General features: G+C 40.1%; 1 protein-coding gene across 1 annotated transcript in view; it reads left to right on the top strand.

Moving 5' to 3' along the window:
- LOC126184977 (tetratricopeptide repeat protein 39B-like) overlaps nucleotides 1-16,210 on the top strand; it is a 100,069-nt gene that overhangs the window by 15,974 nt on the left and 67,885 nt on the right. Inside the window, exons 2-4 of the mRNA XM_049927677.1 lie at nucleotides 880-955; nucleotides 14,422-14,554; nucleotides 14,671-14,803. Of these exons, the coding sequence (XP_049783634.1) occupies nucleotides 880-955; nucleotides 14,422-14,554; nucleotides 14,671-14,803 (342 nt within the window). The remainder of the gene's footprint in view (nucleotides 1-879; nucleotides 956-14,421; nucleotides 14,555-14,670; nucleotides 14,804-16,210) is intronic.

Here is a 16,210-nt window from a genome sequence, read left to right as displayed (position 1 = left end):
TCACTTTCAACACAAAGATAACTACTAATGTCAGATGTATGTTTTTGCTACTGAAGTGAATACTAGAGGTACAATTAGTGATGCCCGACTTGTTTTCACTATTCTAAACCTCATACCTTCTGAAATCCATAGACTTTAAGCGATGACAATGGCAGCACAGTTTCTGCCGAAATGTGCAGCGCAAGGGTTGCCTACAGCTGGCTTCAGGACAGTGCAGGCAACCTGACTTACGGTGTTATAGGGCTACGGCAGAAACTGTGGCACCATTTCCATTATTTGAAGTCTAAGTGTTCCAGATGGTATGGGGTTTAGAGCAGTGAAACAAATCCTGCCATCACTAATTGTGCCTCTAGTTTTCATTTCAGTAGAAAAAACATACATGTGCCATTTAAAAACACATAACTATGTGTCGAAAGTGATGTTTGTTTACATTTATGGATTGTGTATTCCTGTCCACTGGTTAATACATATTGATGAAACAGATATCACACTAGACTAATCTGGTAGTGCTCTATTCAATGCGCACATAAAAGTTCACTTTAAAAATAATTTCGTTTGTAACGAGAAACAAACCTTTGTTTTCTGTCGATGCTGGATGTCACTTGAAAGATACGATGAGCACTATTTGTTTGGGCTGACTCCAGCTACACAACATAGTAACGAAATTGCAAATACCTGCTGAAAACCAAAGAAATTGCACCTGATGATTCTTAGGAGAGACACCCTGTGTGTGTGTGTGTGTGTGTGTGTGTGTGTGTGTGTGTGTGTGTGTGGGAGAGAGAGAGAGAGAGAGAGAGAGAGAGAGAGAGAGGAGAAAAATATTCACTGATGAACTGCCAGTTATGATCTTTTCTAATAGATTTGTGCTCATGTGTGCAGGGCAAACAGCAGCATGTATCATGCTGTTGGGCACAGTGTGTTCACATTTTTGGAGGCTATGCTGACCTTTGAACACGTGAGTTAAAATTTCACTGTTAAATATCTATACTTAAATAAAATAAATTTGTGGTTTAGTAATGTAGCATGGGTGATGCGGGATCGAGTAAGCCATCACCCAATTGTCACTGAAAGTGCTAATGTTTAGGCAGCTGTCCAGTTATTTCTTTTACATATTCTTCTTTAACTGGTCTTCCTAAACATCCTACTGTCACATACTGTTAAGTCCTCATTAACCTTCTCTGTAACTGTTGTCTTCAGAGGGAAATAATTTTCAAACTGAAAACTACAATCAAATAAAGACAGAAAAATTGCTTCTGCTCATAAAGCAGCAGCAGCGGCAGATTATGGTAAAATTAAAAAAGCATTAAATGTTAGGTTTTGAAACTAAGTATATTATTATGGGAGGTAAAAAAGAAAAGATACTTGTTAGAAATGAGATAATGCAAAATCAAACTGGAAAATCAAATGCGTCTCAAGATTAGTGGAGACAACAGAACAAGATGAGATGAAATTTAATACTTTCCTACTCTGCATCCCTTGATCAAAGGTTCTGAGCTACTGCTATATAATCTACAAATTATGTACGTCAAATTTAGGTACCATTAATTTTGACTCATGGTATCTGTCTTTTTGGCTATGTTATTGCTCATCCATTTGATAAATTAGAAAGAAAAGGCAAAACAGAATTTCCTTTTCTGGCATTTGCTTCTGTTATAATACAAATACAAATTTCTATTTCTGCTCATTAAATTTCCTTGGGGTCCAGATTTTATCTGTACTTTTGTCAAGTACTGTCCCGCAGATTACTTGAAACACTACGCTCTGATCACTGCTGTCACACTGTTTTACATAAGGTTTTAGTACTCCATATTCTTTGTGATTCATATTGTAAAGCATAGTGTAACTTTTTTGATCTAAATTTTACTCCAAACAATAAATTCTGTATGCACTTACATGTCATCATTGTCTAAATGTCTTCTTAAGATGATACAGTCACTTGTAATGTAAAGCATATGTATGACACACACAAACATTTGTTTCTAAGGGAAGTAGCCAAAAGGTTACAACAGTAAATCACCTTAACTGTGCAACTGCTAGAAATGTCATTACTTCTGACTTCGAAAATTTTCTTTTCTAATCTGATGTATGTGTAATGTAGAGCAGAAAGTGCAACACCATTTTGATTGACCTCTTACAAAGGCATTTCTTCAGTATGCGAGGAAGATGTTGCTAGTGGTCTGGTGGAAATAAACATAAAGCTGTTCTCAACCTGATGGCTGGTTTGAACACAGCAGTGCTTCATCGTTCATGGTGTTCTTGAAGATGATATAGTGTATCTTTCTTCCAGTCTGGGAAATGGCTAATCGTACCAGTCATATGAGAATTTAGAGTTTAATGTGGATTGTAATCCATGGTGTAGCTTGAAAACTCTACCTTCCCCTTTTTCCCCACACTGACAGATGTGAACATCATATTACTAGAGGGTAAAAAAAGAAAACTTATGATCAACAGCATAGTATGAGTGAGTTGTGAGTTTTAAATAGGAAAAATTTCACATTTATAGCATCAGCAGAGATGTGAACCATAGGGAGTAGGGCTCAAGAAGCATCAACTTTGATAATCAGCAATATTGTCTTTGTCTCCTAAAGCACGTGATTAAAAAAAAAAAAATTGGCAAACTGTGACAAGATTATAATGATGCTGTCAGATACCTATATCCTTTAATGTAATGTTCAAGCCGATCATAACAGTTACTTTTCTTTATCAAGTAAGTCAATTTTATCTGCACTTAACATTTATGAAAACTGCAGCACCAAGAAACTTAATGTAACTGAAATGGAGTTTGTACTAGATTAGGTGCATGAAGAAAAGTGTAGGATTACAGTACTATACATATCTGCTTCTGAAAATTCATTGTAGTGTGAAGCCCTTACATGCTGCAATCAGAGCTTCTAAATGACATGCTATAGAATCAAAGAAGGCCTGGGTTTGTTCCTGGGAAACCTCCTTACATGCGTTTGGTATTAAAGTCTTCAAATTGGCAACAGTGGTTGCTGGTAGATTGTGACAAACAAGCTACTGACTAACCATGGACCAGGAATCATTGATGTGTAATGTTTTAGGTGAAAGTGCATGTCAGAGAAGTGATGGTACCATTTACTCTCCAAAGATGACTTGGACATGTCTCACCACAGTTAGCCTGGCTTGTCATGATAAAATATGATGCGTGGTATTGTCTTAAGCAGGACAGTACCTTGGCCTCTACAACTTTCCTGTTATAGTGGTTGTTGTTCAACTTGTCCTCAGTACACTGGTGTTGATATCATTTGTTGTATCTGGTGATACCTGAAACCAATACACTTGATGTGTTTCTGTTACACTACTCATCATTGTAGGTTGCCAGATTGTGATCACCACTGGTGCATATAACTTGTGTGGTCATCATTGTAGAAACTGAAATATCACAGTACGACAAACTTGTTTCCTAGAAGACATATTCTACCTGATTCAAGCTTACTCACCTGCTGATATCTGAATTTTTCACCATCATAAGGAATCCTGACTTGCTTTCACATTTCCACTTACTTGAGGGACACTCTAGTAAAAGGTGCTGCTGGGCTTGCACATAGTGCTCTCTCTTTACGGTCATCATCACTTAATTTGATTTATAATTCATGTTTGGATTAATTTGATTTATAATTCCTGGGTGTTGCAGGATTCATAAAGATTAGTTCATTGAACGTTTGATGACAACCTTAATACACTGGCTTATATGCTCTTTTTGCAATCATCAGAACTGCTTTTAATTTTAAATGAGTGGAAATTATTAAAGCTAAGTTCAGTAATCATTGATTAGTTGGAGCAATGCTTGCTCAAATTTCCATAGTAATGCAATAAATTGAGTAAATCTTAGTTTCCACGTATGCATCTCTTGTTGTAGATTGATGACATAGTTATTTTATAAATCTCCAAATTTGTTCTCAGATTAACCCAAGTACTTTCCTAGTTAAAGGATTTAGTGGACTACTATAGCCATAGTACTCAGTGAAATGGGCATAATCTTCTTTTCTGTGCATCTGTATTGAGAGTTGCCATCTGGGAAATTATTGTGCTAAATGCATTCCCTGAAAATTATTCCCAGCAATTACTTCATGAACCCACCGGAATAGTAAATGGTTGTGAAAACACACTTGATCTCTTAGCAACAAATAATCCTGAGCTAATAACGAGCATCAAAATGGATACAGAGATTACTGAACACAGGGTTACCTTAGCGAGACTGAATGTTTTAACTCTCAAATCCTCCAAAAATAAAGGAAAAATATGCCTATTCAAAAAAAGCAGATAAAAATTCACGTGGAGCCATCTTGAGGGACAATCTCTATTTCTTCGAAATCAACAATGTACCAGTAAGTGTAGACCAGATGTGGCTTGAATTCAAAGAAATAGTACCAACAGCAGTTGAGAGATTAATAACAAATGAGTTAACAAACAGTGGAGCTGATCCCTCTTAGTACACAAAGTGGGTCTGAACACTGTTGCAGAAACAATAAAAAAGCATGCCAAGTTTGAATGAACACAAAATGCCCATGATTGGTGATCTTCTCCAGAAGCTCAGAATGTAGCACAGATTTCAATACAAGAAGCTTATAATAGTTTGCACAACAAAACTTTGTCTCAAAACCTGGCAGAAAATCCTGAGAGATTCTGTTCATACATAAAGTATAATAGAGGCAAGACACAATCAATGCCTTCTCTGTATGATAGCAATGGAAATACTATTGATGACAGTGTTGTTAAAGCAGTGTTACTAAACGACAGCCTTCCAAAATTCCTTCACCAAAGAAGACAAAGTAAATATTCCAGAATTCAAATCAAGAACAGCTGCCAACATGAGCAACTTAGAAGTAAATATACTCGGAGTAGTGAAGCAACTTAAGTCACTTAATAAAAGCAAGTCTTCCAGTCCAGACTGTATACCAATCAGGTTCCTTTCAGAGCATGTTGATGCAATAGCTCGATACTTAACAACCGCACGCTCGACAAAAGATCTGTACCCAAAGACTGGAAAGGTGCACAGGTCACTCCAATATTCAAGAAAGGCAGTAGGAGTAATCAACTAAATTACAGGTCCATATAATTAACACTGATATGCAACAGGATTCTGGAACATATATTGTGTTCGAACAGTATGAATTACCTCAAAGAGAATGGCCCATTGACACACAGTCAACACTGATTTAGAAAACATTGTTCTGTAAGACAGAAGTGATTTCTGGTGTTCCCCAAGGCAGTCTTATTGGCCCTTTGCTGTTCCTTATCTATATAAATGATTTAGGAAACAATCTGAGCAGCTGTCTTAAGTTGTTTGTAGGTATTGCTGTCAATCATCATCTTGTAAAGTCATTATGGGATGTAAACAAATTGCAAAACAATTTAGAAAAGGTATGTGTATGGTGCGAAAATTGGCAGTTTACCCTAAATAATGAAAAGTCTGAGGTCATCCACATGGGTGCTAAAAGGAATTCATTAAACTTCAGTTACATGAAAAATCAGTCATCTATAGATCATAAGTTCAGCTAAATATGTCAGAATTACAATTACGAACAACTTAAATTGGAAAGAACACACAGGAAATGTTATGGGGAAGGCAAACCAAAGAGTGTGTTTAATTGTCAGAACACTTAAAGGTGCAACAGATCTGCTAAAGAGACTGCCTACACTAAACTTGTCTGTCCTCTTTTTGGAGTACTACTGTGCGGTGTGGGGTCCTTACCAGATGGGATTAACAGAGTACTTTGAGAAAGTTCAATGAAGAGCAGCACATTTTGTATTATTGAGAAATGGGGGAGAGAGTGTCACGGACATGATACAGGATTTGTGTGGAGATCATTAAAACAAAGGCGTTTTTTGTTGCGGTGGAATCTTCTCGTGAAATTTCAATCTCTCCAACTTTCTGTTCTGTATATTTTGTTGATGCTGGCCTACATAAGGAGAAATGATGATCATAACAAAATAAGAGCTCGCACAGAAATATATAGGTGTTCATTTTCTCTGCACACCGTTTGAGATTGGAATAATAGATAATTATTGTGAAGGTGGTTCAATGAACCCTCTGCCAGCCACTGAAGTGTGATTTGTATAGGATCCAAATAGATGTAGATGTAAATGTAGATATAGAAGGTAAATGAGTCACGAGGGTGATACCCAGGCCCGCATTCATGCGCGAGCTATCTAGGCTGCAGCCTAAGGACCCACACCACAAAATTTAAAATAAAACAGTCTTTGTTTTAATGCCATGGTACAAGATCCCTTATTATTATTAATAACATATAAGCAAAATCAACAATAGAAAATACAAGATGGAATAATAACAATAGTATGAAAATGATAGATTGCTACTCGCCATAAAGCGAAGGTGTTGAGTCACAGACAGGCACAACAAAAAGAGTACTAAAAATGTTATCTTTCAGCCAGAAGGCCTTCTTCTAAAGTAGACAATGTATAGTCACACATTCATGCAAACACAGCTCTCACACACATGACCTCTGTGTCTGACTGCCAAGTCCACACTGCGAGCAACTGCACATTATGGGAGAATCAATATGGGTGGTGGGGGTAAAGAGGAGGTTGGGACAGGAAGGGGGAGGGGAGGGAGAGGAAGAGCAGGGTATGGGTGGGGGACAGTAAAGTGCTGTATGCAGGGATGAGGTGGAGAGAGGGTAGGGCAGCTAGGTGCAGTCAGTAGGTTAGATGGAGAGTGGGTGTTGGGGCACAGGGAAAGGGGGGGGGGGGAGTAGAAAACGAGATAAGTAAAAGGACTGTGGGTGCACTTATGGAGTAGAAGGCTGTGGAATGGGAATGGGGAAGGGGGTAGGTGGGTGAAGGACAATGACTAACAAAGGTTGAGGCCAGGAGGGTTATGGAAATATAGGATATATTGCGCAATTCAGAAGAACTGGCATCGGTAGAAAGAATCCGTATGGCACAGGCTGTGCAGCATTCATTAAAATGAAGAACATTGTATTGGGCAGTATGCCCAGCAACTGAATGATCCAGCTGTTTATTAGCCAGTTTGTCAGTGGCCATTCATGGGGACAGACAGTTTGTTGGTTGTTATGCCCACATAGAACGAAGCACAGTGGTTGCAGCTTAGCATGTATACTTAAGTTAAGAAAAAACAGAACACCTTGAATGACTAGAGATAGGATGTTCGTATTCACAGGTCATGTAAATTAGTATATTCTGCAGAAATGATTAGCATTTGAACCGCATCGGCCCGTGTGGTCGAGGCTGATGGAAGACTGTAAAACGTGATGGGGATGGGTCAGGTCACACCACCCACTGACAAGATCGACATCTCATCCGAATGGCATTGCGAGACAGATCTGCATCCTCCCCAGCTCTGGTGTAACAATGGAACAATGTAATACATCATACTCTGTCAGGGGTGACAGTCTGTTGCCGTCTATTATAGCACGAGTTACATGCACATTCTCCCCTTCTCCATCTACCTTTGACAAATACGGAGAAACGTGCTAGACAGCAGTGGTGGATGGAATGATTTTGCTGGGCACAGGAATGGCATCAAATAGGAGAAATCCAAGTTATGTTTGTGTGAAAATGATTGCCACATTTTGGTTCACCACTGATGGCCACATTTTGGTTCACAACAGACAGGGAACAGCATCATAGTGACTGCATTCACACAAGACATACAGTGCCAACTAAAGGCCTTTTGATGTGGGGTACTGTTGGGTACAATCACAAATCACAGTTGGTGCATGTCCAGGGTACTATGACCAGTATGGTTTAAGTGAATTACATCTTGCAACCCTTAGCCAGACTATTTCTGCAGAACACCACAGACACCATTTTTCAACAATACAGTGCATGGCCACATTTGGTGCACAAACGCGTGCCTTCTTGGTGTCACAGGGTGTCAGCCTTTTGCCCTGGCCTGCAAGATCACCAGACTTGTCACGAATCAGAAATGTTTGGGATATGGTGAAATGATCAGTGCTGCACTGTAACCCAATGCCAACCACCACAGATGAACTTTGTAACCATGTAATGCAGCATGGATGGCTATACCACAGTTGCCATTCACACCCTATACTCGTCAATGCCATCATGCACGGAACAAGTTATCAGGACCCATGGGGGAACCAGTGCGTACTCAGCAACAGGACACATGCTGAACCAAGGTGACTGAAATGCTAATCATTTCTGTAGAACATACTAATGTACATGTCCTGTAAATATGAACATCCTCTCTCTAGTCATTCAAGGTGTTGTTTCTTTCTGGGCATGATTGTAAATCACATGACTGGTTTCACAGGTAGCTCTGCCTTTGATGGGATAGGTGATGCTTGTGACTGGACTGGAGTAGGAGGTCATGGGAGAATGTATGGGACAGCTCTTGCATCTTTGTCTATTACAGGGATATTAGTCATGAGGTAAGGTGGTGGGAGCAGGGGTTGTGTAGGGATGGATGAGAGAATTTTATAGATTCGGTGGGTGGCAGAATACCACTGTAGGAGGGGGAGGGGGGGAGGGGCAGGATAGTGTGTAAGACATTCCTCATTTCAGGGTATGATGAAATGTAGTCAAAAGCCTGGCAGAGAATGTGATTCAGTTGCTTCTGTCTTTGGTGGTACTGAGTCATGAGGGGAATGCTCCTCTGTGGCGGGATGGTGGGACCTTGAGAGGTGGTGGGTGGTTGGAGAGTTAAGACATGGGAGATCTCGTTCTGGGAGGGTAATTATGGACTGCAAAGGCCTCAATGCGACTCTTGGTATATTTTGAGAGGGGCTGCTCATCACTACAGATGCGATGGCCATAGGTGGCTAGGCTGTATGAAAGGGACGTCTGGGTATGGAATGGGTGGCAGCTGTCTGAGTGAAGGTATTGCTGGTATTTTGTAGGTTTCTTATGGACAAAGGTACTGATATAGCCATCTTTGAGGTAGATGTTAACATTGAGGAAGATGGCTACCAACCCTTCCCCACACCCCCATTCTACCTCCTGTTTTATTTCAGTTCACACACATTAATCTAACCTGATGTAGACACTTCTGCTGTCCCTCTTCTTCATTCGTATCCGCCCATATACGTGCAGTCCACATTACAATCTTTTTATTTAGTCTTTGACCTCATTGTGTTATCACATCAATTTCAGTTCATTTTTGCCTTTCCCTATACTTCTACTCCCACAGGTTTATCTTGTGTCCCCATATTTCATCTGTTCTGCTGATTTTTTTTATTTTTCCCACATATTTTTGTACATTTTTTTCTCATGTATTTTTACATTATTTATGTATTTTTACACGTTTTTGTCCTCAACCATGGATCCTTGCTCCTTCCATTGGCACAAATATCGAAAAGTTTTCTTATCCCTAGCCAGCACTCAGTCTCATATACTGTTCCTCTGTTGTTGTTTGGCTCATAGTTGCCCCAAACGGCCTTGCCACCAAATTACCTATCTCTGGCTGCAATCCCTCCTTCAACAATGACCTCCACCTGTTCAGATTCGGGCAGTCCATAACTCTCACCAACATAAAGAAACCAGAACCTAAACAGACCCGAAACTCAATCGTGAACCTTTTGCCCAAGCCTTAACCCCACAGAAGTAAAAGTCCTTTTGCAAAGGCCTTACCTTTTGCCCCACTCCCAAAATCAGTCATACTGGGTTTATTAAAGGCCATCTCTCTTTTTCCTGATCCCTACAGAGAAAAAACTTTTTAACCACCAACCCTACCAAACAGACCCAACCTAAGACCAATGTTGAACCCTGCCTGACTCAGTGCACTCCTCCTTCCAACTGTGATTCACCCCCCACTGTCCCCAAATCACCCCCTTTTAACTTTCCAGAATTTCTTAACCTTGAATCTTATTTAATCATTATTCCCCAAATCCCTCAAACTGCAAGCTAACCTTACATCTGCTGAAAGGACTGCACTCCACCACCTAAAATCTGATCCTGAACTTATTATCCTATCTGCTGACAAAGGCTCTACAACTGCGGTTTTGAGCCTTAAGGATTGCCTCGCTGAAGGACTTCACCAGCTGTCAGATTCATCCACTTAAAACCCTTCCAGAAACCCATTCCAGAAATCCAGCAGGATCTCCAGTCTCTCCTCAAATCCTTAACCCCATCCCAGAACTTCTCCGCAGAGTCTATCTCTACCCTTGTTCCTACATTCTACATGCTTCCTCAAAGCCATAAACCCAACCTCCCAGGACACCCTGTTGTGGCCAGTTACTGTGCCCCCACTGAAAGAATCTCTGCTCTTGTAGACAAACACCTTTAGCCTATTACCCACACCCAGCCCTCCTACGTAAAAGATACCAACCGTTTTCACCACTGACTCTCCACAGTTCTTGTCTCTTTATCATGTGGTGTCCTGCTTGTCACTGTTGATGCCACCTCCCTTTACACTAACATGCCCATGGCCTAGCCTCTGTTGAACATTACCTTTCCTAATGCCTGATTAATTCCGAACCTAGAACCTCCTTCTTGGTCACCATGACCAACAACATTCTCATCTCAATTACTTCACCTGTGAAGGCATCACCTACACGCATATCCAGGGTGCGGCAGTGGGCACATGCATGACACCATCCTATGTCAAGCTATTGATGGACCATCTAGAGGAATCCTTGTTAACCACCCTGAATCCCAAATCTCCCACCTGGTTCAGATTCGTTCGTGACATCTTCACGATCTGGATTGAAGGTGAGGACACTCTATCCACTTTCCTGCAGAACCTCAACACCTTCTCCCCAATTCACTTCACCTGGTCTTCCTCAGCCCAACAAGAAACATTCCTCGATGACGATCTCCACCTCAAAGATGGCCACATCAGTACTTTTGTCCATATAAAACCAAACAACTACCAACAATACCTCAACTTCAACTGCTGCCATCCATTTCGTACCAAGAAGTCCCTTCCATACAGCCTAGCCACCTGTGGCTGTTGCAGCTGTAGTGATGAGCAGTCCCTCTCGAAATATATCAAGGGTGTCACTGAGGCCTTCACAAATCGTAATTACCCTCCCAGCCTTGTACAGAAACAGATTTCCCGTGCCTTATCTTTCCAGTCACCCACTACCTCCCAAAGTCCCACCATATCGCCACAGAGAAGCATTCCCCTCATCACTGAATACCACCCAGGACTGGAGCAATTGAATCACATTATCTGCCAGGGTTTAGACTACCTCTTGTTGTGCCCTGAAATGAAGAATGTCCTCCCCATTACCCTCCCCACCTTCCCACAGTGTTATTCCACCCCACCCCCCTCCCACTGAACCTACACAATATCCTCGTGCATCCCTACACAACCCCCTTTCCCAGCTCCTTATCTCATGGATCGTATCCCTGTAATAGAGAGAGATGCAAGACTGCTCCATAGATCCTCCCCCCTCCAACTCCCATCAAAGGCAGGGATACGTGTGAAACTATTCACGTGATCTACAAATTAAGCTGCAACCACTGTGATTCTTTCTACATGGGGATGACAAGCAGTAAGCTGTCTGTCCACATGAATGGCTGCGCAGAAACTGTGGCCAAGAAACAGTGGAACCACTCAGTTGCTGACCATACTGTCCAATGCAACATTCTTCATTTTAATGACTGCTTCACAGCCTGTGCCATATGGATCCTTTCTACCAACACCAGGTTTTCTGAATTGCACAAGTGGAAACCTGCCCTGCATTATATTCTGTGTTCCTGTAACCCTCCTGGCCTCAACCATCGTTAGTTATTGTCCTTCACCCACCTATCCCCTTCTTTTCCACAAGTGCACCCACTTTCTTTTTACTTCTCTCCTTTTCACTCCACTCTCTGCCGAACAACCACCCCCTCTCCCTCCACCCTTCATCTGCACCTAACTGCCCTACCCCCTGTCCACTTCATACCAGCATACAGCACTTTACTATCTCCCAGCTGTTCCCTGCTCTCCAGCCTCCTCTTAAGCCCCACCACCCAGATTGCTTCTCCCATCATTCACAGTTGCGCAGTCTGGTCTCGATAGCCAGACAAAGTGATCACAAGTTTGTGAACTGCACTATATATCTGTGTGTGTGTGTGTGTGTGTGTGTGTGTGTGAGAGAGAGAGAGAGAGAGAGAGAGAGAGAGAGAGAGAATGTTGTTTATTTCAGAAGAAGGCCTTCTGGCCAAAACCTTACATGTCTAGTACTCTTTTTGTTGTGCCTGCGTGTGACTCTCAACATCTCTGCGATATGGTGAGTAACAGTTTATTCTTCTCATAACATATATGCAATTATTTTATATGGGCGTACTAGACTGAATTCAGTGGACAGCTGATACAAATTAATCTTTTGAGCACCAGTGGTTTCTGCCTGGAATCAGCATTTTATTAATTTTATTTTGAAGTACCAATGCCTTTCACATGAAACCACTAATGCTATTGCAAGACAGATATCTTGTGGTACACTGAGGTACTTCTACAAAGGTAGTGCACTGTAGCAGTCATTTACAGCATTCAAGGCAACAAGTGACATTTTTGGACAACTGAGTTATCTTGTAAGGAACGTCATCAATTTGAAGTGTAGGTGCAAACCAATTAGGCATTAGCATTATTTAAAGCTTACTTTCTAAGGCTGATTATTCAGGAAATTATTGCATTTGTATTACATATAGGTAAAATTTGCATGAGTGATGCAGTTCTTTTGTTACATACAGTTGCCTAACAAGCACATTTGTTTAAAGGTACAATAAGTTATTTTTAAAGCTGAAATACTGATTTTTGCAGGGACATTGATCTCGAATTTTTCTTACCTCAAAAAGTTGTTGTTCATAGTGATATTAATATATCATTTTGAATAACTTAATAAAGTCATTTCTGATCATTTTATTAATCACATCACTTCATTAAATTGTTAATTGTATAACAAAATTTCATACAATTAAATAATAAACTTTAAATATTGTGTTACAGGTCTCAATTTGAAAACTGCACTGAAATGCTATTTCTGCAGATCAGTTCTCAAAAAATAGCATCTGGTAGACCCTCACCGCAGATTCGGCTTGTGGGGTTACTGATCTTAAATATGAGCCTGGTGCTGCAGAACTTTATTTTTAGCAGTTTAAAAGTTTTTTCCCTACTGGGATGCTGAACGTGCTAGTCCATTTTAGTAATTTGGAATAGTAAGAAGAAGAAAACTGAATAGCTAGGATTACATTTATTCCATCTGAACTAAAAATAAAATAGTAAATGTTGAGAATTTTTATGGAGCTGCAATATAGCATGACGCAAAGTATTGCTTATGGAAAGTGCACTTTCTCCTCAAAATTGTAATTTCCATGTGGAATTAAGGTGTAACTGTGTTGTCTGCATAGTCTGCAGAGGTTTTTTACCTGGCTCTTTACCACAGCTCACTTAGCTCGGACAACCAGTTCGTGACAAATTGCACTTGTTGACTTTTTTCCCAGAATGTCATGATAAAACCACTGTATACTCCAGACTGACAAAGTGTGAACAATGTCTGCTTCCTGCCAGCTGTCACCAAATATTCTTGGTACATTCAAGGGGCTACTAAAACTACAATAGGCTATGGTATTGAAACTGATCATTTGTATAAACAAATGTTATAAATTAAAACCATTTGTATCCTGACCATTGAAGGATACTATGCTTCTGATGCACAACATCCACAAACTAGAATGTAAGTCAATTACAGAGAAATAAATTCAGTGTCACACACTCTTTAATTCTTCACTTATCATACGAAACAAAGACACCACCACACCATACACGCACACCAATTAGTCACCTACCCTCATCATATAGATTTAAGACACAATTCTCATACACCATGTGGAACAAGACCATTGTGAGCAGAACTAGAAAATCGTTTTCAATTATGTGGGTGAAGAACCCTTCAGGTTCTCTCAGCCAATAATACCACATGGCTCTTTCTTCCTTTGAATAATACATTTCATTCTGTACTAACATTTTTATTTTCTTATGTAATGTCCAGATTTTAGAAATAATGAAAGACATTTTCAATATCTCCAAGTTAGTGTAATTCTTCATCCATTCTTACTCCTCATAAACATCATTTGCAATAGCAGATCCATTGTCATGTGTGGATGCAGGCAATGTCATGCATAGCTTTACTCCAAATAAAAATAGTGATGGATAAAAAATAAAGTATGAATTTGATTGTTCAGCCGAAGTTAGAAAAACTGAATGTTCTGCTACAATATTTAGAGAGTGCTGTAGTATAATGGTGTCTTTGTGACTGTATTTATAGCTAATTAATTTTTTTATTTACTTGTTTCTGTCACTTCTCCATTACTGTCGCATCTATTAGCTAAATATAAGTTTCCTTTCATTCACTGTTCAACAAACAGCATCTTGAACAGTTTATTCCCCTTCACTTTTGTCCACAAACATAACACCTGGCATGTTAATGTAGATGATTTGTGGAAATAATATTGGTTTTCTGTTTCTAGCAACACATTGAGAAAGCTTCAGAAGCGTTGAAACAGTGTATGGCAGTGTGTAATAGGTATCGCAGGAAGAATACTATAACTGAATCAATTGGTAAAATGGTGAAGAAACCTAATTATGATTTATACACAGCAGGTGTGTGTCTTTGCTTAATTTTTCATATAGTAAATTAGTTCTTAGCAGTGTTGTTTGATTTTAGTGTATAATTTTAAACTATAATACTAATTTTCTGCCTTTTGCGGTATTTTCAGAAGAGGTCCATGCTGAATTATGTTACGCAGAAGCTTTACTACTGAAGTCATTGCTTACATTTGTAGAAGATGAAACATTAGTTAGTTTTATCAAAGCTGGCATTAAAATAAGATCCTGTTATAACTCATACAAGTAAGTCGTAATCTTTGGTAACATAACGGCTTTTTAATATGGTTCTTGATTTTTCTGAATGGATATGTTTTTCATAGAACTAGAATCTGCTTTGTGTAGAAAAAGTAGAATCCATAATTAACCAGTTATGTCCCACCAAAATATCATATTTTCAAATCATATTAACATATCAAAATAACAGTGTTTTACAGATGAATTATTAATTGTTTTTTGTCATTCAAGTCATCATCAGTTACTTAACACATTGCCAGGGAAAAAAAGTGAAACGCCCTGAAGACATGGTCAGATATCAATGCAGCTTCTTATGCTAACACACCATTGGTGCATATGTAAATGATTAGAGTTGAAATTCTGTGTGATAAATAGAACAGTGGCAATGTTACCTTCGTGCTGCTAAAAAGTATGACAGGATATGTAAAGGCACGAATGGCATCGGATGGTGAGTGATGACCGTGAAGGACATACACGTCACGTACATATGCGAGACAGCATTATCAGCAAGTGACAGGGTTCGAAAGGGTCTTCATTATGGGTCTCCATTTGCCCATGTGGGACTGTATGGGGACTTGAGGACAAACATACTTGTTGTCAATGTGTGATCAACCATGTCTGAAAATCACAAGGTCCCTCAGGGACTCGGCATCCATTTTCTGGATAGAGGCTCGATGTCCCTGGGGTTCCTGAGCTCAGGACTGGTAAGTGCCGCCAGTCCACTGTCGCCACAAGCTCTGGGCCTGCTTCAGTGACCACTGTGTAGCATGTCAGTGGAATGTTGTATGGCACAGGTGATGGGGATCTTGGCTTGACCGCCTGGATCACGAGAATGGTAAAAACCTCTCTAAAAAAAACCTGAATCTTGAGTTGTGCTGTGGACCAATGAGATGCGTGGCTGTTGAGGTGGAACAGTCATAGTTGGCAACCTCTGGGAACATTGCCACACCTCAGTTGTATAAGCCTTACACAGGCACATGAGGCTCTGTCTGAATGGACCCTTATTTCCCTAGCTGCTTGTGGGACTGAGATGGAACCCTCGAAATTAACTACTTCTCCTCTGAGCAGAAAGGGTGAGCTGCTGGTAGGTACTAACACCCAGTCTAAGAAGAGGACTCATATAGCCAATCATCCTGATTCAGTTCTTCAGTATACAGTAACAGAATGCATGTTGCTGGTCAGAATGTGTTTTTGATTGTGAAGTGAAAAGAGGGCAGCTTTGATAAGGTTTTACCTTTTTATATTTGTGAAGGTTTGTAGAGCAATGCAGGTACTCTGAAATCAGTTAAGTGATTGCATAATGGAACACTGTTGGTTGAAACTGCTAGTTCCCAACTAGTCACCAACCTTCAGAAAGCTAAGTGCTTTGGAGAGTGTGCTGTAGGAACAGAGCTCCACATCACGTTGAAACATAGT

This window comes from Schistocerca cancellata, chromosome 4 (genome assembly GCF_023864275.1).
Source record: "Schistocerca cancellata isolate TAMUIC-IGC-003103 chromosome 4, iqSchCanc2.1, whole genome shotgun sequence".
NCBI lineage: Eukaryota > Metazoa > Arthropoda > Insecta > Orthoptera > Acrididae > Schistocerca > Schistocerca cancellata.
This window is presented reverse-complemented; position numbering and strand designations above follow the sequence as displayed.